This window comes from Abramis brama (genome assembly GCF_963993115.1).
Source record: "Abramis brama genome assembly, chromosome: 25".
Taxonomy (NCBI): Eukaryota; Metazoa; Chordata; class Actinopteri; order Cypriniformes; family Leuciscidae; genus Abramis; species Abramis brama.
In genome coordinates, this window is record NC_139987.1 from 20,404,356 (window position 1) to 20,430,799 (window position 26,444).

Below are 26,444 nucleotides of genomic sequence, written 5' to 3' on the forward strand. Positions count from 1 at the left end.
AACATTAATGAATGATATTAATAAACATTATTACATTACATAATGCTTCACAATTAATTAACGTCTCATGTCTAAGCTTTATTTATATGATGACTAATCTCGTTCTTCAAATTAATCCAATCAACCAAGTAAGTTATTGTACAAAAAAAAAAAAAGATAAAATATTTTATATACAAGTTTATCAATTAACTAACTTACAAACCAACATTTGGCCGATTGGCAGATTAATGAGTCTTCAAGTGTCATTAGCATCCTATAAAAGCAGCAAACACTTCAAATTGATGTCTATAAACAACGAATGACAGTTATTTAACATTTATTTGTGATATATATTCATATTTATGAACGCCTGCGGCCTGGACTTTAAATGATTTGATTGATTCAGTTGAGTATTTCATATTTCAGGGTTGTTTAGTTGGATGTGATGTTAACAAACGACAGATGTCACTCATTACCTACTTGTACAATTCGTGTGCATGTCAGGGCAGAACAGTTCTTCATTTGCCTTAAATATTACAAAATAAATATGACGTCGTAAAATATGAAAATGTAGACTGGCGCGAGATCAGCTGCGGCTTCCCTCAGACGCCCCGAGGGCCGATTCGCGCCAAATTGACGTCACGCGCGCAACGTCTCCAACACAAAAAGTCTTTATCGCGAAATTAAATGAGCGCTTAATATTCTCCCTCCTGAAGGAGTTTATCGAAACCAGAATTTATGAATCATTACTTTTTATTATTTTTGTTTAGTTTTTCCATGAATAATATAAAAAGCATTGCCAAATTTCAATTTTACTAATACAAAATAAATACAACTTGATCTTAACACATTTGGTCTTACCTTCATGCAGTAATCAGGCTTTTAAGGCTGGATTTGGGTGATAGAGTATGCTGTCAATCCACATGTTAGAAGAAATCGTATTTAGAGCCTTTGGTCAGTTCATTCCTTTCTGTTTAGCAAGCAGGTCTTTGGCTAGTCTCGTGATATAGGACGGCTCTGCTGGATCTCTCCATCAGTGACCTTATTTCTAAAGTGGGTCACTGAGTGCACAGTTCTGGCAGAAAGGGGGGAGCAATCGAACTCGAATTCGGACCAGGCAATCGAACCAAGTGTGAAAACACCCTAATACATTAAAACAGTTCTTAGAAAGCCTATTCTTGCTTTCAGATTTTAATGGCTTCTCAGAATTTTACCCATTTTGTTCAAATGTATTGTACCATGTCATCCAGAATAAGATGAATAATAGCTATGAAAAGACAAAAATGGCATAAAACAGGCATTTACAGAACAAATGGTATTTACAAACGTCCACGCCCCTCCCCAAATTGCTCACTTGTGGATCAATACATTAAATCAGAGAGAATCATGCATTTACAGTGAGTTTTGGTTTGTTTATTTGTGTCAGCTTTGTTTAAGCCTTTAAAGTCATATGCACTGAACAAGCTGCTCTGATCAAAAAAAGAAAAGAAAAAGAAAATCACACTCTTTGACACAAACATAAAGGTGTAAGTATGTACAATGGTAAGGCTGAGTGCATCCATCCAGGATTTTCCACCTGTCTGAATGCTAAACTTTTAATTCTAGTTGATGCTTGGCATCAAAACCCCTTTAAAGCTATCTTGAAAAAAATGCAACAAAGCATGTTCAATCTGCACATTATAATATGAATGCACAGCGACGGACTGTAGTATAGTATAGTACTGTGTACTTCAGTATAGGACTGTGTTCTCATCAGTTTTCTTTGGGAGAGCAATAGTGTTTGTGCCTTTTTACTCAATACCTGGCTTTTTCTATATCTAAGAAACTCAGGAAGAGTCTAAAAAGGATTCAGGTGCAGACAAATCTATCCGAGTCCATGCGGAAAACATACTCTGTTCTCTTTGAGATACCCAAAGTAGCACAGCACAGTTTCATTCAATGCGAAGTTCAATAAAGATTAGGAACATTTAAAAAAATATGTATTTGGCCTAAAAGAGCCATAAATAAAACTTTATTCTCTCAATGTATTAACAAGCCACAGTATGTCCCATGGCTTCCAACCACAGCACTTAAAACTTGAGTTAAAGTCCCAGTTGTCAGGTGCACAGACCCGTCTGAGAACCTCCAGCTTTTTGTCTTACTGTCCTTAGAAAATCAAAACAAAACAAAACAATGCAGTAACACTGTAACAAACTGAGGGTGGTGTGGCAGGTTGTTCTTATGTTAAATGAGGGGGAGGGGGGATAAAACTAAATAAAACTAAATATTGAAATGAATCCTCAACCTCGTTTCACAAAGCTAAAGCTGCATGCGCCAATGTCTAAAGCACCACTATGACACCACTCTTCACTTTGAAAAAATAGTTCACTCAAAAATAAATAGAATGTCACTCAGAACTCGTATGACTTTCATCTTTTCAATATAATTAACATGACCACGGTTGTCTCTGGTCCCCATCCACTTGCAGCAGCTTGAATGCTCTGCTCTCCTTTTCATACGGGTTTTGAACCACATAAAGCGAGTAAATGATGCCCAAACTTATTTTTAGGTGAACTATACTGTCTCTGCTTAGTTTCACACCGTTCTTACTGTTGCATTAGCTTTAAAATATAACAGAATCCTCAAAAATAATATTAATAATACCAATAAGGATAAAGTTAAAATCTCTAGCAGCAAAAGAGAAAGGAAAATTGGGTAGGTTTGGGAAAGCCCTGCTTTAAGGAAGGCATGTGTTAGTGAAGTCTGCGCAGCTCATCTGCCGTCTGCAGGGGTCCGACTCAGGGTGAGTGACGTCATGACCCGGCCGTAACGCTCGCACAGCTCCAGCGTGGAGTATGCTGGGAGTTTGGGCGCCTCGTGAAAGCTTTTGATCTCGGTCGAGCAGTCGAGCAGCTTGGGCAGGAAGTCGGTGAGCTTCTCCTGCAGATTAGCTGGTGATGAAAAGGACACAAGTTTGAGTGTGTGTGGCACATAAAAAGCTCATAAAGTATCTGTAAGGTGGACTTACCAGGGGTAGGGGGGAAAAATCGATTCATATTATGAAGTCACTTTTCTACCTTATACCGATTTAAGTCAATTCTCAATTTTAAAAAATGGATTATGTTAATGTTAGTTAGTTAGTTAATGTTAGTTAGTCAGAACAAAAAAAGCAGAGTCCCCTGCAGTGCAGCATCCAGACAGTTTATAGAGCGCACGCCTCACGACTGCAAAAAGCAAACAAAAACACACCTTGAGTGAATGTGTTCATTGTGTGATGGAACCTGTTTGAATGCAGTTAGAATGACACTGAAAATAATTCCAAACAAAGCCAGAGCAGAACCATTGTACATCTTTGATCCACACAATGGGTTTTGTTCCTGAATGGATCTGTGTTTTTGGACGATTTATTTGAGTGAATGATTCAATTACCCATTTATAAAGACAGTCACTTGCGCCGTTTCTGACTCGTTAAGACAGGAAATTGCAAACACCTACTGATGGTTTTAGAATCATATTTAAACTATTTAAACTAAAAATTATATTTCCTTTTTTATATGTCTGTATTCAAAATGTTATTTTTTAAAACAAATATTATAGTATTATTTATGCAATTGTAATTGCAGTGTAAATGTATTTATGCTACCTCTGAGCTGCATTAAACAGTCTGTGTAAATACATTTTTTTTATTATCTCATACTTCAATATTCAAAATGTTATGTGTTAAAATGTGTTAATATGTTAAAATGTTCAATATTACAGCTTCTATGCCAAAGATTAGTTTCATTTGATTTGTCAGCAGCACTATAAATTATTATTACTCTAACTGAATTAATTGATTAAATGTAAGGTTAGAAAAAAACTGGGACTCTGATTGAATGCTATTATCCAAAAATTAAAGATGTGGAACAAATTTTTTAGTTTTGTACTAAATAGTTTTACTATATTAAATCGAAATATGATTAAAAATCGAGAATCGATTCGATCGTGACCCCAAGGATCTAGTCGAAATCGTGAGATTCCAAACAATCCCACCCTGAAGACTTACGCTCCATTTCCTGGCCCAAGTATGAGCACCACCGGTTCCTCATGTCTTCCACGGCCACCATGTCTTTCTCCTCCATCTCATCCACCAGCAGTAGTGGAATACAGGCCACAACCAGCTCGTTCATGATGCTCAGACCCGCGTTCACCTCGGCCTCCTCGCCTGTCTCGAACAGGGTGGCTGCGTGCTCATTCAACTTCTGCGGGACACACAAAAAAAGACAAGAAAATAAAATCAATACACAGTCCGCAAACCTTTGTCACTTCGACAAAAACATCCTGACGAACATCCTGTTGAAAAAAGCTGACGTAAAAAGCTGATGTTCTTTGCCACTGCAATTAAACGCTCTTAAACTTCAGAAGCGGTGGCTACCCCTTTCACCATTCTGCTGGAATTAGCAACTAGCTAGAATACGAAGAAGAAAAAAAATAAAAATAAATCGCAGTACATTAGCTATGTCAATGTTAGCAATATTTCCAATTAAAGCGAGCAAAGGCAAACAGCACAGCTTGAGATGAAGTCAAGGCCTATGCAGCATTCGCAAAAGGTAAAACAAGGACAGCGACGTGCTTCCCGCTAATGTGTTTACACACTGAGCGCAGTATGCTTCCTATTCCAGGACTGATGATTATATTACGAGCACAATGGTCATGCAGGAGGTCACCGGGTACAGCCGTACTAGACGGGGAGAATGGAAGTCAAAGCAAACTTTTATTACAGCTGATATACAACAGCAACAAATAGAAGACTCAACTTTCAGATTTTAAACCTCAAGTGAACCTTAAGTATGAAAAACTTTACCCTAATCGAAAGTTTGACAGGAAATGAAAACAGCATTTTGGACTTAAAATGTTTGCAAAACCACACATATGCAAAACCATTGCCCTTAATGCACTCTAAACTGAAAAGCTAACCAGACTTGTTCCAGTCACTGGCGTTAGAAACAATGTTTACAGGAAAGCGTGTGCATCATTGTGTTTTAGACTGATCTGAAAGCAGTTTTGGAGCTGTTAGGGGCACAGTTTGATCCGGTCATAGATGCGGGTTAAGAGGTGGTGGTTAATTCACTCACTAGCAGGCACTCTCTGCGGTAATGGGCAATCAGTTCTTCATCATGGCCTCTGTACGGGCCCTTCACCAGGAGCTCTTTGTTGTACTGATAGGCGTAGACCAGGTACATCAACGCTTCCACGTAACTGCAGTAAAGAGTGAAAAGAAAATCTTAATACCTCACAGTACTGATTTGTAATTGAAATATATATATATATATATATATATATATATAAGATGACACATTTGCAATAAATAAATAATTAAACAGTTACATGCTAAATGTTTCTTGAAGCAATTGCTGTTTTTGTGGCAAGCTAAAGTTAATAAAACAGAATATGCTGCCATCTAGTGGAGATATTATAAAAAAGGGCTCTGGAAAGGGCTCGTTTCAATTGTTTTCATAGACAATGTACATTAAGAGAAAAATAAAGAAATGAATGACTAAAGCATCACCTTTTCTTCAGGAATAATTCTAGGCCGATCAACAGGAACACTGTCGTCTCACGGAAATTCCTGTAATCCTGATGCCACATCTGTGTCCAAAAAATGGGCATAAATAACATTATTTTAAAAAGAAAAAGTACAGTTGAAAAGGAGCAATATCCCATTATTTTTCCATGCATATATATATATAATGTGTGTGTGTGTGTGTGTGTGTCTATATATATATATATATATATATATATATATATATATATATATATATATATATATATATATATATTTCTTTTCTTTTGAATTGGCTATACCCCACAGGAAGCTGAACTGGAATTTTAAAGATGAATTCACTAAATTGCAATATTTAAGAAATTCAACAGTCACACAAAAGACTTATAAAAGAGTCATTAGTCCAACAAGTTTTGCGACAAAACATTTGTACATAAATTGAACTGAGGTTGTAAACAAGATGCAGAATTTTCAATTAATTTAAGCCAGAAATTCACAATTAAATTCCGAAAAGAGCCCAACCCCGATTAAGAAACATTTCGCTCACCTCGTATTCCTCCATGTTCACCTCGTCAGGCTTAATGAGTTCCAGTTTAGCACGTGCCACCTTCATGATGCTCTTACACCTGCAGGGAAGAACAGGGCCGCCACGTTAGAGCTCAGGCGTGACTCATGAGACGCTCTCAGGAACGAGCTGCGTCCTCTGCCCATGAATCATACTTTATTACCCAAAACAAAATGGAAAGATAGCGTCGCATCTGGGGCCAGGCTCACATCAATCTAATTACCTCGCTCAAAATAGAGGAGAAAGAAATCAATTTGCTTATGAATATGGATCACGTTCCTCATCAGAGTGTGCAGTCTGCTCTGGAGACACACGAGACTGTGTAACGAGACAAAAGCCTTTGGGTGGCGCAGACAGGAAGCTGTTTGACAACACAATGATCAGAAACGGCAGCGACTGCTGTGACAAGCTGATAATCACTCTCTGTGTCAGTCTGGGAGGCTTGAAATGGAACTGGCCTTTGGAATAGGGTTCCCGTCTTCTAAACTCAATCAGTTATCAGTGAGGCGGTTCTGTCAAGCAACGGCATTGTGTGTGGCTAACGCTCGTCTTTCATATTTGTCAATGTGATGCTCAACTAACTGTAGAATACAATCGCCATACAAAAGTGAAATCAAAGGGCATTTCAGAGCCAAGCCTGTTAGAAACAGTGACAGCAAAAGCATTTTGGAAAAAAAGTATGAATTTTTGCTGTACTTTTTTTATTCTTTGTCTATTTTCCATATTTTTAAACACATTTTATAAAGATATTTTAGAGCTGAGCATAACTATGTGGAATCAAGCAAGCACTTAAAAAATCTTAAAAAATAAAATAAACTTCTGAGTTACCTAGCTATTGTGTTAAATTAAGCAATCAAACCAAGTCATTTTATTTTGCACTTGCTTGAATTTGAAAGCTATTCTTTGCAGTTTGTAGAGAGATGGTTCATTTAACTTGTACCTCTCATCAAAGCCAAGGTTTCTGTCCGCGAACTGCATCAGCAGAGTTCTCTCCAGGATCTTCTTGGGCGCCTGGTTGTGTATGAAGTAAACAATGACGTGTTGTAGCCGGTAGTCCCTCTCAGGGGGTGTGTCCTCCTGAGCGAACCTCAGTAAACGAGTGTACTCTACTTTCATTGCCTGTTACAGAGAGAAAGAAGCCGAGAGAGAAAGCAGGAAAGAAAGAAAAAGGGAGTTAGAGATAGATGTGCATGTTTATTTAGAAGTGTCAAAACAAAAATGAAAATGAGCAAGAAAATAACTCAATCTTTCCATCTAGACAAGAAGATAAAAAAAATAGTGACTGTGGTAATAGCAGCCTGCGTGCAGAGTGAAAATACACAGCTGGACATCAGCGAAGACAAAACAACAGAGGCCTATAGAGATCTGACAGTAAAACAACTCTCACTAACCACTTACGATCTTAAATTATTTAATGGAATCGTCTTTAAATGCACAGATTTGAAATAGTACTCACTTTATTTTGCTATGTTGTGTGTCTAAGATGACAAAACTCCTCACAACACACAGCAGCAATTGACAGCAGATGGTGACAGTACTGCACAGTATACTGGCAGCAAAAAAGGACTGCAGTACCTCAGGATCATCATTTAGAAATTTCAGTAGCTTTATTGCAAATGTGTGAACAGCTTATCAAAAAACTTATAAAACGAGACCTTCCCCGTCTTCCTAGGTTGTCTATGAAAACGTATGGACTGATTTTCATATGAAAGATTTCAGACGTTTTACTGCAGTTCACTAAACAGCCACCGGGTGTCACTAATAACAACTCTACATATAGCCCCTTTAAATAATATAAATAAAAACATAAATATATAAAATGATTTAGTATAAATAATTATTATTACATAAAATGTTTTAATATAATTATTGATTACAAATTAATTGCCGAACCCAACAAAAACAAATTATCTTACAAATTACTATTTACTTTTCTACTTAAACAGAAAATTATGCTTATCACCTAGATAAAATAAATTAATTACGAATAACTGACATGGAATTATACATTGACAGCACTAGTGTCATTTCATCAGTATCGATACCAAAGTACTGAAGGCTTGTGTTGATCCAATCTTGTGTGTCAGCATCACCCACAGCAAACCTACACACACTTCTCTATCTACAGTGGATGAGTGATATAAAGAATCTAATTTGCATATTAAAACAGGATGCAGAGGGTTTTTACATAGCCTGCAGAGTAAAAAGGCAGCTCACAGAGATAATAATGAGATGCTCAGGGAGAAGGGGTGTGGTCAGAGCTAATGAGATGCACAAGGGGTGTGGCATGCAGCAGGTCGTGTACCTTGAAGAACGCTGCTTCAGGCCCACACTTGTCATAAACACTCCTGGATTTGCCAATGGCCATTATGATACCCTGCATGTTTGGGGTCATCATCGCCTGCCCAAGGAGGGAAGGTTATTACTACACCGGCCACGCCTCGAAAACTCTCATTGGGCAGTCCACATGCCAATCACAACACAGCTCAGCCACCAGCGAATGAACTCAAGTCAACCCATTGAAGTAAATGAATTAACTTAGTACAGAAAAGCTAATTCGATATCATGCCCACAGCATTTTAGGATGATTAAACATTCAAAACAGGATCATCATGCAGGTTAATGTGTCTTTTGCTTCTTTAAATCAGGTATGAACGCCATAGTGAGCAGCAGTGTAGATGTTAAAGGGTTAGTTCACCCAAAAATGAAAATTCTGTCAGTAATTACTCACCGTCATGTTGTTCCAACCCTGTAAGACTTTCGTTCATCTTCGGAACACAAATTAAGATATTTTTGGCTCACTCCTTCATAGGCTTCTAGGTAATTGATATCTGCCAGCCCAGAAAAGTTAGTAAAGACATCGTTAAAATAGTCCAAGTGACTACAGTGGCTCAACCTTAAGATTATCAAGTGACGAGAATACTTTTTGTGTGCAAAAAAACACACAAAAATAAAGACTTTATTCAACTATTCATTTTCTTGTGTGGGCCTCGAGTTAGTTCACGTAGTGTAACAGCGCAGCGCTTCTGGGCTGTACGTCACACGCATCACACACACGACCAGCGTCGGCCAATAGTGAGCCTACGTTCTGACGTACAACCCAGAAGCGCTGCGCTGTTACACTATGTCAACAGCTTAGGAGAATGACATGGAAGAGAAGAGATGGTTGAATAAAGTCGTTATTTTTGTTGTTTTTTGCGCACAAAAGGTATTCTCGTCACTTGATAAACTTAGGGTTGAGCCACTGTAGTCACTTGGACTATTTTAACAATGTCTTTACTAACTTTCTGGGATGGCAGATATCGATTACCTAGCAGCCTATGAAGAAGTGAGCCAGCTCTCAGATTTCATCAAAAATATCTTAATTTGTGTTCCGAAGATGAACGAAAGTCTTATGGGGTTGTAACAACATGAGGACGAGTAATTACGGATATAATTTTCATGTTTGGGTGAACTAACCATTTAAATAAAAATAAACAGCACAATGATCTGAAGCTTGTGCTACATGCTTCACGAAAAAACAAAAAACAAAAAAAAACAGGCAAAATGGAAGGATATTCTATTCTGTAACATTTTAAAGGGGGCAACATTAGTTGTTTGGGAGTCCTGTGGGAGTAAATTACAAATAATACTAATCTGAAATGGGTTTGGCAAGCCAGAGCAGGTTGTGAAAGGGATGCTGGGATTTTTTGGGCAGCACTCTCATGACCAAATGCCTCCAAGAACTCTACCTCATCATCATAACCTCCCTCTTTCGACTGAATGACGAAGGTTCCTACATTAGGAATGGCCACCTCCACCACCCGCTGAGGCGCGGGCGGAGAGGAGGCGGAGTCGTCCTGCTCAGGGTCAGGGGGAGGGCAGGGGTCAGAGGTCACCTCGCTGTCGGGATGAGATGACTGAGACAAAGAGAGACAGAGAGAGGAAAAAAGTAGCTCGCCGCAAAAGAATGTGGGCCAGAAGAACTGAGAAAGCACGTACTTGTGAGTAAACTAATCGAATCTTTCTTGCTACAAAGTGAGTTTATATATATAAATGAGAACATGATTGATACAAACTGCCCTGGTCTGAATCAAGACTTGTTACTTTAAAGCTAAAGTGTGACGTTTCTACGCCACTACCATAGAATGTAAAAACACGTCCCCACTTCCTTTCACTGTAGAAAAATGAAGCCAAAATATCCCCAAAACAGCCCTTGCCAATTAGAAATACCCAAAATGACAGAAAACATCTTTAGGGAAAAATGATTTGAAGTGTAATTGGATATTTTAGTTTGGCTCGCATCCCTTTCGAATACATGGAGAGGGTGGGGTTTATGACCTATACTGCAGCCAACCACCAGGGGGAGAATTAAATGATTTGGCTTCACTTTTCAAGACGTGTGCGGCACACTTAGCCACTAGTGTCACCAAACTGAATTGGGATAATGTTTGTGATTGGCTGAGCAAACAAATAGCTCTGCCCCAAACAGTTTTGCTTGTTCAGGGAAATCATTTAATCTTTTAGTAGTTAAAGAAACTTAACACTGAGGAGAACAATAGCAGCAATAATCAAACTATGGCTGTGTCTCTCACTTCATATGCCCTCCAGGTGTCGCATTTGTAAGCTGCATGTGTCATCTGGGCTGTCTCAATTCAGAAATGTAACCATTACATTCCAAAGTAAGAAAGAAATTACAGTAATTTATACCTCATCAATTTTATTAATGCTTAATTTATCTGAAATGAGACATGCGCTGACATAGGTGGCTAACACATGCAACCTTCGGAGGGCACAGCCTTCGAAACAAGACATCTTATGAATCACTTAGTTGTCTCTGCATATTAAACTTAGATATGAAAGTACTTGTAGAAAATAATTACACATTCAGATGGAAAGAATCACATTCATTCAGCAAAGCGTGAATGCAACACAACATGGATCAAGAGCTTTTCTTTGGATATTTGAGCGATCAGAGCCAAATACCCAAAGTCCAACATGTTCATAAGACAGGTGAAAAAAGCACAAATGGCATGAGATGAAAACTAACACATACTTACCCTTCTTGAAAACTAAACCCACACAATTTAGACCTACTGCCATGACTTCACATTTGTAGACATGAATGTTTGCCCTACATCCAACTAGAAAAGAGCACTTTCTAAACACACCCTTTGGTCTCCAGAACCATCTGAAGGAGCCAGATCTGGTTCATTGTGTGTTTGTGTGTGTCTTACTGTGTTGAGCAGGGCCTCTGGACTCTTCTCATCATGCTCAGCTGCAGCTTTGCTGATGGCTCTCTGCGTGTCCTCCTGCAGGTGTTTGGAGTCTCCGGTGGGCGACTGCTGCTCCATGTACTCTGGGTCATGCTGAGGGGCTGTTGAGGAAGCAGAGAATGAGTTTCCTTGAGTTAAAGACCGCTGTCTCAGACAGCATGTCCACAGACTCGGCTCACCGGTATTGTCTGGAGGGCAGGGTTCAGTGCTCATGGGCTGGGCGGCCACACTGGCGGCGGCTGCGGCCAGAGCCAGTTTCTCCTGCTGGAGTTTGCGGGCCTGTAGAGCGTCCCACTCCTCCATCTCCCTCTCAAAGAGCTTGTTATCCCCCTCAACATACTCCTTTAGATCAGGAGGGAGCTTGTCCAAACCGCTGAGCATCTGCCCCGTCTCCTTATCAAACTCCTCTGAGATAAACATAAGCAGACAGTCAGCATTTCAAACACATCCATTTAAATGAGAACATATGTTACCTGCTATTTTAATTATATCAAGTAAATTACAACAGACTACTTGAAACTGATCCCTACACATTAAAAAAAAAACTTTTCTAAATGAAAAAAAAACATTTATTTAAAAATCCTTTTTTTTCTTTGAAAACACTCTAAATGGGATGTTTTGTCACATTTAGCAAACTTCTAAGGACAATTCTGTACCCAAAACACAGCTAAATAAACAAACTATGGAGGACTTGGAGTGCCACTTAAAAATAAGGATCAATTTATTAAATAGAAAATAAAGAAATTTAACCGATAATGTAAATACTTCTCAAACTGGCAAATAAATAGACACAACTTAAAGGTGGTTCAATGTAGTTAAATGTGATAAAAAAAATAATAAATTAATAAATGACTTTCCAAATTGACAATGACATGTTTAAAATTTTAGATTTAACAATGAAATAATACACTGATAAGACATTTTGTGGTTTAAATTCGACTTTAAAAAAAGAAAAGAAAAAATGCAAGCCAATAGCTTATCTAAACTCAATTGTCAAATGTTTTTTTAAATAATGGCATTGGACATTCACCAATGAATGTTTCAAACTTATTTATTATATATTTTACTTTTGATCAGATTCCTTTATTTTATTTTAATATTAATTAAATAATCAGGTTTAAATACATATTTATTTGTCATTTTCAAAAGTATAAATTTTTTATATTTTTTAATTAATAAATTGATAATTGATTCCTTAATTTTATCTTTAAATGTCAAATAAACGCTTTTAGATTTCACTATTTGCTTCATTAGCTGTGTTGACTCCACTAGTAAAAAACCAATATATTTAAAATACATTTATTTCATACTAAGTATAGTTCCAATATATTAACATATTTACTGACATATCACTTGAGACTTATTATAATTAAACTTTATTTGGAGTACTACTTGTACTCATTTCTTAAAGGATTAGTTCACTTTAAAAAAAACTTTTGCTGATAATTTACTCACCCCCATGTCATCCAAGATGTCCATGTCTTTCTTTCTTCAGTCGAAAAGAAATTAAGGTTTTTGATGAAAACATTTCTCCATATAATGGACTTCAATGGGCCCCAAACGGTTCAAGGTCCAAATGACAGTTTCGTGACGTCACGTAATAACGTTGAAAAGGTCACGCTTGACGTAGGCGGAAGTACAGAGACCTTTTTAATATTAAAACACCCAGGATACGCACACGAATGAATATTGCGTATTACGTGATGTCACGAACGCGCATCACAGAACAGAGCAAGGCGAGCATTTGTGCTTATAAAACTTTAACCTTTTTTTTTTTTTTTTTAAATGACCGATCGTTTCGCTAGATAAGACCCTTATTCATCGTCTGCTATCGTTTAAAGCCCTTTGAAGCTGCACTGAAACTGTCATTTGGACCTTGAACCATTTGGGGCCCATTGAAGTCCATTATATGGAGAAAAATCCTGGAATGTTTTCATCAAAAACCTTAATTTCTTTTCGACTGAAGAAAGAAAGACGTGGACATCTTGGATGACATGGGGGTGAGTAAATTATCAGCAAAAGTTTTTTTAAAAGTGAACTAATCCTTTAATATTAAGCATAAAATGTGTTTTAATGTCAATATTGATAAGGATTGTATGAACTTTGAATAATATTAACCTTTAAATGCAAGATATTTAAAGTGTACCTAAAGTATACTTGCAATAGTTCCACTTTAGCACAATCAAATATACTTAAGTATAACTTTAGTTGGACCTCAGCACTATTTCCGCACAATTAAAGTGCATTAAGTACAAAATTAGCTGTTAAAATGCTGTTTTTATTTTATATTAATGCTGTTCATTTTATTTTTAAATATACAAAAATAAATATTTTTGTATATTTATTTTTCACTAGGGTCATAGGAGAATCAAAGATTAGCACATGCAAATGAGGTTACCTTCAATAAGGAAGGGTTTTTTATCATCAATATACATGAGGCAGTATGCGCTGGCATTGCGATATCCACCGAACGAGTCTCGCACCAACTCCTCCCAGGACGACTTTGTCACTGAAATGTCATTGTATTTCATCCACTGTCGGTGATGTGGGTCGTAGATGTACGCCCAGTAGTGACCTGCGTTTGCCTGACCCTCGTGGACCAAAACGGCATGCAGTCGGTACGGCACCTAAAACACAGCATCAAGTACAAGATGAACTCATTCTGGGGTCATTTCTCAAGATCTGAGATCTCAAAAAGCTTCTTACCTGCATCATGGACTTGTCAGAATACATAAGCTCGATGGTTCTGTGGATTCTGGATATACTGGCCTGCAGATCTGTCACAGATCAGGCAGAAACATGTACATTTATAAAGCCCAAAGCAACAGGAAATCAGTATGAGCACATGTTTGCATGCATGCTCAGTAGCACCTCATTGCAGTACATGAGATCCAGGGGGCGGAGTTGGATCCAGATATAAGGGGTGGAGATTGGTAGGTTTAGGGGTGGGTTTAGGGATCAGGGGGTGGAGATTGGTAGGTTTAGGGGTGGGTTTAGGGATCAGGGGGTGGAGATGGGTAGGTTTAGGTATATGTAAGGAGGGAGGATCCCCCCCCTGGATTTCATGTTCTGCAGTGAGGACCATCTCTGCATGCTTGTTTGTACCTCTGGTGTCATTCTCCACCTCGCTCCTCCAGCGGTGCAGACAGCCCTCCAGCACCCGCAGCTCCTCATCTGTGATGTTTCGTGGGGCAGGGTGCATGGGTAGATCCGGCGGCACGCGAGACTGAGTGAATGGTTTATGGATCGAAACCCTTTGCTGCTGTTGTTGCTGCTGCTGCTGCTGCTGAGCCTGCAGACCAGAGCTGGAGCCCTCGGGTGAGACAGATGCATCCGGTTGATCCCCTGTGCTGAAGTCCAAGCAGAAAACACTTGAATATCTCAGAACTATACCAAATAATATTTCCCTCTTGGAATAGTTTTGTTTTGTTTTAGAAAACTTGCCTTGCTGGAGGTGGCAGCTGTGCAGTCATGCCACCAGGTGGTGCTGTTGTATCAACGTCTTCCACAGGTGACGTGCACACAGGCTTGCTGGAGGCAAACTCCATGGCATACTGGAGAACATCGGCCAGAGGAAACCGCTTGGGCCCTGAGCCATAGCTCAGATACCTGTCATAGAGAATGTTTTAGTAAGATAATAAGAAAAAAGTGTTGGTTGTCTATAGACCGACAGCAGAAATATGAAAAAAGAAAGTCAGTCGGTCTCATACTCATTCTTCAGGCAAATTACAGCCAAACCTCAGCATGTGACTTTAATCTTTCCATTAACAGCATCTTTCATTTTAAAATCTGAGATTTTCCTGCTATGCAAGTTAAGAGCAGGTTAGCTCTAGATCTGAGCAGAGGTTAAATAGAGTTAACAAACCTCTCCAGTCGCTGCTGGAGGACGGTCAGGTGCTCTTTTAGTCTTCTGATCTCCTCTCGTTTTATCCGCGTGATGTCTCTGTTCCTGTCCATGTACCTGAAATCAATTGCATAACTGAATTCACTGAAAACTGGAAGTAATTTTCGTTTTGCTTGCATTATTCAATATACATACACTATATTATACAAGTAGGATACAATTGCTTCTTTATGTGATGTGGCATCAAGAAACAACTATCAAAACAATAAAATAAATAAAGAAAATTGCACTAACCTGTCCATGTACAGCATAGAGGGAAACTCCAGCTTGTTGTGAATCTTTTCAGGTCGGCCTAAGGCTTGATTAAACTCAAACCTCGACAGTTCAAAGGTCAAAACTGGCGGGAGTTCTGTGAACCAGTGCTGGAAAAAGAAAAAAAACAGCTAAAACTTGCATATACAAAAACTAAAGTCAAACTTCTCATTTGCCAATAATGGTCAAGTGAGAAACAAGTGAGAAAAATGGCTTTAAAGTCTTTAAATGAATTTTGATTGATTTGACATTAAGTTTTTTTTTCTTCAAAAATATGTCTGTGGTAGTCTTTTAACTAGGGCTGTCACTTTTGTGAAAAAATCCTGTTCGATTTTTGAGACACAAGTGTTCATTGAATCGATTGTAAAATCGATTTTCCATGTCTAAAGACGCTTCCATATTAAACGCCAAATATGGGCAAATCCACAGACAACTAACAGGTATTAGGACGAACGTAAAGAGGGCGCTTGAGACGCACACAAGTCAGCAATATTCCTGTTGATTTATTGGCGTGAAGTTTCATGCACAATGACAAACAGGAGTGCAATATTCTCGAAAAACAATAAGCAGAGTAGACTGCCATAACATCAATGAAAAACATTACTGCAGTCTTCAACACGTGTTTACGGTTAGAAATGTCAAAAAAAAATTTGCCTACATAGGCGATTGCTGACCGTAGCCTGAATCTGTATCTGTATGCATGAGACTGTCTGAATAACGGCAGAATTCACATTTTTGTAGTAAAAAGAGACACATTATGCAGAAGGATAATTTGCTGTTATGTGTGTTTGTCAGAGCCTGCAGTTGCTGTGTGACGCGCGTTCGCTGCGGGCGTATCGTGACGAGCTGGACGCGCTCCGAGAAAAGACCGTTAAAATCGATTCCCTATTTTCGTTTTCAAAACTTGTGTTGGTTGGTCCGATCGATTGTGCAATCGATTTTCGAACGTAAAGTGACAGCCCTACTTTTAACCCCAGCATGCTCCATGAGAGGCCCATCCATGTGACCCACCCCAGCTCCGCCCCCCATGCTGACAGCTGGAATGAGCACGATGCCTGATCACATTCTGAGAGAGACACAGTGTGCTGGGCTTTCATTAACATCCCAGCCTGTTGGTGCCCAGAATAATGTACACCAGAGAATCTCCTTCTTTATTTGCACTCAGCTGAAGTAATTAGCAGGAAGCAGCTGCAAAGGGATCTGCCCAGGGCGGTCTGCCCACTGATGACTGAAAAGCCATTATGTAACATCTCAGTCAGAGGTCAAATGTTTAGTTTTTTTCTTTCACCTCAAAGATTGTGATTGGATGGCCAACAGAAGGAATATGAGGACAGTTTTAGGTGTTTGAGGGTATTGTTGCGCACTGGGATGAAAAAAAGACAGAGACAACATCTCTACAAACCTCTTGTCCTGATTTGGCGGAGTTCTCAGCAGAATGCAAAGACTCGATCTCTCCTTCAATCATGGCTGCCTCTAAACACTCGTGTAGATCTTTGAAGCCATTCACCTGGAGAGGGTACTGCCCAAACATCTCAGTGTTCTCAAATTTCTTTCCTGTGAACACACACACGCTCACATCATTGACTTTAAATACTCTCTGTAATGTGTTCTGTATAATGATAATCTCTTATCTTATCCATGTAATCACTTTATTTAGTGGGCACCATATGGATGCATCACAGTGAAAGTATGTAATGCAAAAACATGCATAACAAATTGAGACAGCATAGCTACAATAATCATGTTTATGGCCTTACATTTACACGCACACAAATATTAATCAATTTGGGGTGTGTAAGATTTTATAATTTTTTTTAAAGACTCTTATGCTTCCAAAGACTGCATTTATTTGATTAAAAAAATATTTAGAAATATTATTACAATTTAAAATAACTTTTCTATTTCTATATTTTCAGCCTCATTACTCCAGTCTTCAGTGTCACATGACCCTTCCGAAATCATCCTAATATGCTGATTTGGTGCTCAAGAAACATTTATTATTATCAGTGTTGAAAACAGTAAAATCTTACTTGTTCAGTTCAAGTTCAGTTCAACACTTAATCTTTTTGTGAAAATTGTGATACTTTTTTTTTTTTAATTCTTTGATGAATAGAAAACTCAAATGAACAGCATTTATTTGAAATTAAATCTTTTGTAATAATATAAATGTCTTTACTGTCACTTTTGATCAATTTAACACATCCTTGCAGACTACAAGTATTCATTTCTTTAAAAAAAATATAACAAAATCTTACTGACCCCAAACTTTTGAATGGTATAATTGACTTAATCTAATTAGAAATACTACACACTCATCCTAAAACTAAACATTTTAAAATAAGAAACCAGACATTTTGGTGTGGTTTTACTAGATTTACAATGATATTTTGATTGATTTGGAACTCAAATGAGCTAAACAATTTAAGGAGGTAAAAAGGTCACCTAATAAGCAGTCTGCATGTAACCAGCTATGATCAGTGCTGTCATGTTTAATAAGCCCAGCACCACTCACACATCGATGACCGCTACATCTTGGGTTCTCCACAGCACATTACCAACACAAGGTCACTTTTATTAACTAGGGGACAGGACTCATACAGCCGATGGATACTCACCCTCCAGGACGCCCACAGCCAGGAAACGTCCATAAAAAAGCTCAACCATCGGGTTCTTCGGCTTCTCTCCCTCCCTGTGTAGAACAAGAGCAAACAGAGTCGCATGGGGCTGGAAATGTTCAGGACTAGAGGAGTCAGCGTCCTTTGGCTGTAGGAGTCACACGAGGACTGCATTCAGCAGGTATTTAACGGTGCTAATTGAAGTCATACAGGTTAATGTACCACATTAATCATCATTAATGCCTGTTCCAGCTGAATTTGTCATGTGGTCATACATCATTCTGAATGATATGAGAGAGAAACACAGCGATACAGAGAAAAAGATACAGACTTGTGGTCATCAGATCTTCTGGTAAGATGTACTGACCTGTCCTCCTCTGCCTTTATCTGAAACGCGTCCTCCAGCCAGTCCAAGAGTTTATGGGTGAACTCGCTCACATCCTGCTGTACAAACAAACAAACCAATTCAAATCCTGAACAAATGTATTCTTGTTTTAACTGATCTCAATTGGTCCTAGAGCAACAATTTTGTACTTGTCTGTTCTCTTACTAAGTGCACATGTGCCCAAAAATGCACCATATTAATCAAAAGGTCAGGCTTATCTATGATGCTGAGAGGGTATAAAACAGATTGACCCTTGGCACAAATATTTAGAGCTCTATAAATAGGTCCCTATTTTTGTAGCATTTTGTTTTTTCCCTAAAGCCCACTTATGATATGTTAATCTAGTTTCCTTGAACAATAAATGTTGCAATTTCATGACCATTTGCTGAATGAAACAGGCTGTTTTTGCTACTGTATCTCTAAGACTATATATACTGTATGTAAATAAGTTCTGTTATGACTAGCTAACCTCTTTGCAAGTGATATAAGTAATGACACGCCAGTCAAATTGCTAAATACAGAATCTGCATGTAATGTATAAATGTGGGCAGGCATATGCAAATATGCTCATTGTTTTGAAGTACTGTGATTATGTTTAAATGATTACATTTTATTGTACACTTCCATTCAAAAGTTTGGGATCGGTAAGATTTTTTTTTTTTTAAATAAATGAATTATTTTTCAAAAGCTTTCAAATAAATGCTGTCCTTTTGAACTTTCTATTTATCAAAGAATCCTGAAAAAACGTATCACAGCTTCCACAAAAAAACTAAGCAGCACAACAGTTTTCAACACTGATAATAATCATGTTTCATCAGCATATTAGAACAATTTCTGAAGGATCATGTGACACTGAGGACTGGACTGGAGTAATGATGCTGGAAAATTCAGCTTTTCCATCACAGGAATACAATACATTTTAAAACATATTCAAATAGAATACAGCTACTTTAAATTGTAATAACATTTCACAGTTTTACTGTTTCTATTGAACTTTTGATCAAATAAATGCAGTCTTGGTGGGCATTAGAGTCTTCTTAAAAACATTACAAAATCTTACAGAGCCCAAACTTCATGTTCTGAATGTTAGAGTATGTCCACACAGAAGCACTCTTGTTTATTTTAAAAGAGCATAGGAAAATCCAGTTTTTTATTATATGTCTTTCAGTGCCTTACCTGCTGAGACTCGCTGGACTTGAAGGCGTCCTTGAGGATCTCCACGGCTCGGGACGGGTCCACATACTTCCGCTTGGAACCCACCAACAAGGAGAAGAGGCGCCTCAGCTCCTGCATGAAGGGCAGGTTCCTGTGCTCCTGTGGGAATACAAATGGAGAACAAATTCTTAAATGCCACAGAGAAAAAACACAGTGTTCCCGCAACTCAAACAGCAGAGCATGGCACTAGCAATGCCAAGGTCATGGGTTTTGATTTCCAATGAATATACAACTGATAAAATGTCTGCCAAACGCATAAAAATGTAAAATGTTAACTTTAAGCAGGGCCTAAAATTAACACGCATTGGCAAGTATATAAAACGGTGTCTGACGCCAGTTGGCCAGTAACATTTTTATGAATTCTAACAATGCATGAATGTGAACAAACATGAACGACACTCAGGACAGTTGTTGGGCCAGTGCTGCATCGTCACAAAAGTTTAAGCCTTGAGAATTTAAATATTCAAGTGCAAGTCACGAAAGGGAGCTCAATTCATTTCGGTACATTTCACTGGCAGATGTGGCAAAAAGTTAGTTTTAGGCCCTGGATATAAGGTATGATGGCTAATTGTTGAGTGAATTTGAATTATGAGAGTTGATTAGTTGGGTCTATCTGCAATCAGTTAAGGAGATCTTTGCCTTACAAACATCTCAATGTCACACAGGGGTCAGAAACCTTCACCAGATCACATCATCTGGATTTTCTTCTACAGTATGAAATGATAATAGATTAAAGTCTAGAAAGAGCTTCTCCACTGACCCAGCAGACGAAAAGTATGAGCAATAAGGAGAGAGAAAAGAATGAATCCAGGGCTCTGTGGTCTTCTATCAGTGGATGAGGTTAAGCTCAGATTAGCGGCCATGTCTGCTGACCCCGTTCGCAGGCTCAGGGTCCCCAGAGAAAGACACGAAGACAGAAATCACAAAGACAGCAGTTGGCCTGCTGAGCCGGACACTGTCCACTACTCCTTCCACTTAAAAACAGTCTGGAGGAGCTGATGTGACAGTTTAACAGCTAGAACACAGGGACCTTGATAAAGCACTTCCTCTGCTTCACCTCCTCTGGTCACAGGCCAGTCAGATGGGTGAAAATCACTGCTCGTAACAGCACGATAATGTCACAGCATGCAACTGTGCTTTCAAACCAGATCAAGCAAGGTCATAGTTGCTGGAAGTGTGTCTCGGTGAGAAATGGAAGCTCTTATGGCATGCGGGTTGTTGTTAACCACGGTGGGACATGGGTATCGGGCGGCAATCTCACCTTCTGATTGCGGGGCAAGTCCTGCATCCGTGCAGGGGGGGAATAATGCAACACCAGCCTCTGGAACTCCAGCAGGTTAAAAAGAGACTGGAAAATATAGATAGATAAAAAAGATAAATATCAGTGTTTGAAAACAGTGTGTACCAGCACTGAATGTCAACACAACCTTGTGTTAGACAAAACGCAAACGCATTTGGCATGTTTCTCACGCTAAGTTGAAGTGTCGCTACAGTATCATAGTGTGAATGAGTGATGTCTTGTTTTTGGTGACAGATTCACACATTTAGAGTCTCCTCGTCCAGATCTATAAACGCACAGAGCTCTGAGCGCCAGATCGGCTGCGGTTCTTACATGAGCGGGGGCTTCTTCAGGCGTCAGGTTACACACAGGAGGTAAACAGCATGTGACAGTACTCAGCGATCATTACTCAGCTCTCTACATGGTTCATGTTCTGACATCGCGAACAGACACAAACAATCAGGCCTCAGTAGGACCTGAAGTCACATTCAGAGTTGTTGTAAAAAAGCCGATATACGCACATAAATGAGTGATATATTAATATGCTAATTTGCTTGGTAATATAAAAAGCCTACAGTAAGGTTAATAAACGATATTAAATGTAATAAATAAATTATATAGCAAATAAAAAATAATAAATGTAAAACCAGGTATATTTTATAATATTACAGTTCTCGCTGTTTTATAAAAGCAATAATATACATAAAACCAGAAGTTACATTTGTCGTTTTTGAGATGGTAACAGATATGCAAGTCAAGATCTTGCAAGACATTACTGTGAACAATGTAATCACACGTTCAAACAGTAATATTGCAAAATATTATAACAGTTTTCTATTTGAATATATTTTAAATTGTAATTTATTCCTGTGATGGCAAAGCTGAATGTTTAGTATCATTACTCCAGTCTTCAGTGTCACATGATCCTTCGGAAATCATTCTAATATGATGATTTGCTGCTCAAGAATCATTTGTTATTATCAATGGTGAAAACAGTTGTGCTGCTTAAATTAAATTAAATTGCTTAAAACCATAATACATTTTTTTCATGATTCTTTGATTAATAGAAAGTTTAAAAGAACAGCATTTATTATGAAATATAATTTTCTATAACATTCCAAATGTCTTTACTGAAATGTTTGATCAATTAAATGCATCCTTGCTGAAAAAAAGTATAATCCTTTTTTTTTTTTTTATCTTAATGAGCCCAAACTAGTGTATGTTTATTTATTATATTTTTTCTTGGCATATTTCATCTACTCTAGCTCTCTAAACATGATCCAGAACTGTCTAGATGCACATATTGAATCTTGTCATCTTCAAAAATAATAAATATACTGATGCATTTATACAGCAATATCTCTCTGTTTAACTGCAATGCAAGGCCGACTCGGCTTCATTCAGATCAGATCTGCAACATGTGAGACTAACAATCAAACTGTCTGGGGAATTATAAAATCAAATAAGACAATTGTTGTTTTTCAGTTCATTAAATAAGCAAATGCGTTTCTAATTGTAAAGCAATCACGGCGGCTGACACTGACCTGTATGACTGCACTGAACCAGCACGTGTTCCCCACGTTCTTCAGCCCTACGGGACAGTTATCCTGCCTCTTCCTGTCGTACGGGTTGGGTGAATCGCTCCATACTTCTGTGTGTGTGCGCTTCAGGCTGGCCTTGTTCTCAGCGATGCTGGCCTCCAGGACTCTGAAGCACAAAGACACCAAACATCACTTCTGTCTGATTGCACACGGCATAAAAGAGTTCTGATGCAACTCTACTTGTTATGCGATTCACTTTATACTGAAATCTGCAGTTAAAAATGCAGTTAAAACCCCACCTGCTGATAGCCTGCTCTTCATCGGTGATGCCTGTCTCTCTGAAGGCCCTGTTCGACTCCTCCAGACTGAGGGCGATGGCCCGCTGCAGATCATCTTTATCATCTCCAGTGAGATCAATTACATCTGAAACAAATCACAGGAACATCCGTAAGTGGGTTACTAGAAAACGATGGCTGTCGCGTTGTGCTTGGAGTCAATTGTTTTATTTGTGATAATGTTGTGTAACATTGAACACTTTTGTTAATCAGCCAATACCAATATCAAAATTCTCAAACATTGCCCGATTAATCAGCCTGTTTGATATTTCATTAGTTAGATAGCTCTTATAACACACTGTCATAGTGAAGCATGTTGAGAGCTCAAATAAAAACATGAGGAAGCATGCCAAACTAACATTCCCCCTGTCAGCATTTTCTCAGTAGTAGGACTGGGGTTTGTGTCATAATCATTTAAAACAAGCTGGGAAGAGCAGCAGGCTGGATCTTTAACGGTCTGGCTCTCTGAGATGATGTGCATGCACTTATAAAAGAGCTGCCAGAGCTCCCACTGTTATGAGTTACATGATGTCTCAGTTCAGTCTCTCTTTCCTAAAGAGGAATTTCAGTAAGACGTGTGGCAAAAATATTAATTATCTGGTTTGACACAACAGAGCAAATTCACTCCTGCAGTTTAGAAGTTAGTGAATCAATCCTAAAGTCTCACTTTTCAAGTTCAGGGACCAAAATACAGATTGAAATTGAAACAAATAGTCTTTATATATATATATTTTAGAACTGCTTATAAATCGGTTTTGCAAGCTGTCGGGAACAAAGCATTTACAGCTGGTTCCTTTGCGTCATGGCATTTCATTGTACTTCATCACAGAGCAGCATAATCTTTCCCTGGATTCCGGCCAATCATTGTTCTTAGATTTAAATACGTACTTGTATCGGCCTGGCTGCCCACGCTGATGTATCTATCATTGGTGATTTGGGCCGTCTGGTAATAGGTGGCTTCATCTTGCTGCGGGACCTTGGCATTCTTTTCGGTGAGAAAGGCAACCGCCTCGGCTAGGTCACCGTTACTGGCCTGGACACAAACACCTTTCATTACACGCACTAAGAAACTAACTAGTCTTTGAGAAAATAATATTAAAAGTCCATCTATCAAATCAGCTGCAAGTATATCATATATAGAGTTAATGAAACTGAAAGCTCACCTGCAGTGCTTGCTGTAAGAGCTGAACATCTGTAGTTCCAGTAACTTCCCTCAGCTGGTTCAGTAATGTCTGCTGGTGCTGTGAGGAAAACGCAAGAAAAATCACTTTTAAGTAAATCAAAATGAATCTTTCCTGTGCTCGTGACTATACATCCCCTCTATGCAGCTTCATATCGACTCATACTGTGCATTTCATTTTTGTGTGCTTATTTCCCCTATTTTTACACTGAGATTGGCTTTGCAGTCATAACATGAAAATATTAAAGTGTATGATGTTTATGTTATCAAAACATGATATTCATTCACCCAACACTAAATGTCATATTAAAAAAAAGCTAACTGCGGATGGTCATTTTTTTCTGGGCGGGTTTTGGCAGAATAAGTTGGCAAATGGATCAAACGTTAAAAATATTGCTCTGCAAGACCAGGATCAAACGGGTTGCTGTCACCAGCATCACTGTGGAGCATCAGGACACACTGCAAACAGAACAACATCTCACATATATGGATGGGAAACAGAGTACTGGCCCTTTATCTCAGTCCTGGCTACGATCGGGAACAGCATGAGTCAAACACTGACTGTGCCAAGCCGAAGAGGGAGGAACAGCAGCGCTCCTCCCAAAACCGAAACGCAGTATGACCGATTTGTTTCTACTCATCTGATCATTTTAGTATGGGCTCTATCGAATCACATACAAATGTTCTTCTGCTTGCCTCATAATAAGTCTTGAGTTACTGACATCATTACGTAATCGAACAGCCAGTGGCTAAGGGATGCTTCACTGACCTATTAACGCATTGCATGCCTTTCCGTTCAAGATATGACATGGAACGTGTTATGCGCGGAGCGGGCACGTCTCAACACTGAAGGTGGCACACCCCTCCCTGACTGTGGTATGGATGCACTGGGCCAAGTAACACACATTTCTCAACAGTAACATGATAAAGCAACACACGCTCTGTGCCAAATAAGGACTGCTGAACCTTACAACCCGTTCACTTTCAGTTCATGCGAAACACACAGTTTTATATTCCCCACCACCTGCTGCAACTCAGGTTTGAAAACTCATCTTGTGTAATTAAGATCACTAAATCGCTTCTTCAGTTACTCTACATAACAATCTCATGAATAATCAGCCTATTTTTAACTAAACAGATCATTATACTACTATTAAAAGCCAAAACAACCCATCAACGTACACTTAAGATGTATCATATTAAACAACCAGTAGAAAAAGACATTTGGTTGAAAGCAGATTAAATTTCAAGCTATAAAAACACTATTACACAACACAAACTAACAAGAAAAGCCTAATATTTACAAAAAGATAAAATAATGTCACAAAAAACAGACATCAAGAGTCTCTTTATAAAATGTGCTATTTAAATGTGTAAACTTGACAGATTAAATAAATGAACAAAGCTAAAATGACCAAAATGACCAAATTAAACAAAAGACCCACCAGATTAAAATCAAAGAAACCATAATGTTTACAGATTATGCAATAATCCCACAAAACTGTTTATGAACAGACAAAAGTATGTTTACAGATGAAATTGAATTCCCACATAAACACAAACCAACAAAAACAAGTTTCGTGTTTAAAAACAGATTAAATAAATGAGCAAAAAACGCAAATATGTGGCACAAATGAACATGAAATGCCTAATGTTTACAAACATATTTTACAGCAGATGTGTGGGTGTCAGAACATAAACACACGAGCTACATTAAACACAAACTCAACAAGAGGTATCATTACCCTTCTGAACACTAAAACAGAGACTTTGCGGGGTATTTAGTCAAATTTAAGAGTTTCACTGAGATTTCAGGGCGTTTTGAGGGGTAAGTTTAGCAGCTTTAGCTGTTAGCACAAACGATAATATTTCGCAGATTTTGTTAGTTATACGGGGTTGTGTTGTTTTATTTGCAGTCGTTTATTGTTTAAAAGTGTTTCATTTATGTACAACTCTTAAGTGTGTAAGCATAAAAGGTCCAATAAATAAAAACAAACACAAAAACGTGAGGCGCGGCTAATGTGATGCTATAACTAGGCCGCAGCAATCAAACTGAGCCACTGGCACTTTCAACGCCACCATAAACCCTCCTTTATGACACCGAACGAACCGAGCAGAACCGAACAGGGCCGAGCCGGGTCTGTGTGTTCGGGCGGTGCGCGCGGGTTACCTTCTGAGAGTGCTGCTGCAGGACATTCTGCTCCACGGTCATGGCCGGTTCCGATCCAGACGAAATGGACTCAGGTTCGAGGGTAAAAACGCAGCATACAGGAGTTAGAGGAGTAGAATATGGGAGAGTTTAAAAAAGAAAAACCCCGTACTCATCCTCGCTGCAACGGCGCCATGACGAACAAGAACAGACACATCTGACATCTCTGACATCCATTAGCTGGGTCTGGAATCTCTGGATCACACGCG

At 38.6% G+C, this 26,444-nt stretch overlaps 1 protein-coding gene across 2 annotated transcripts; it reads right to left on the reverse strand.

Moving 5' to 3' along the window:
• Positions 1-1,370: 1,370 nt before the first annotated feature.
• Positions 1,371-26,444, reverse strand: usp25 (ubiquitin specific peptidase 25). 2 transcript variants are annotated; one of them, XM_084104376.1, is made up of 26 exons: positions 26,197-26,437; positions 24,010-24,087; positions 23,735-23,879; positions 22,811-22,934; positions 22,515-22,677; positions 20,953-21,039; positions 19,653-19,790; positions 18,459-18,535; positions 18,092-18,165; positions 16,879-17,030; positions 15,459-15,586; positions 15,186-15,281; positions 14,765-14,929; positions 14,426-14,670; positions 14,027-14,097; positions 13,719-13,947; positions 11,500-11,727; positions 11,282-11,421; positions 9,797-9,964; positions 8,371-8,466; positions 7,006-7,184; positions 6,048-6,126; positions 5,507-5,586; positions 5,073-5,196; positions 4,004-4,199; positions 1,371-2,909 (listed from the first exon to the last, which is right to left on the reverse strand). In XM_084104376.1, the coding sequence occupies exons 1-26, from the start codon at positions 26,236-26,238 to the stop codon at positions 2,731-2,733; spliced, it is 3,483 nt and encodes a 1,160-aa protein (XP_083960502.1). In that variant the 5' UTR covers positions 26,239-26,437; the 3' UTR covers positions 1,371-2,730. The 2 variants fall into 2 exon arrangements, with proteins under 2 accessions (XP_083960502.1, XP_083960503.1); XM_084104377.1 differs by lacking the exons at positions 8,371-8,466; positions 9,797-9,964 and having other exon boundaries at positions 26,197-26,444.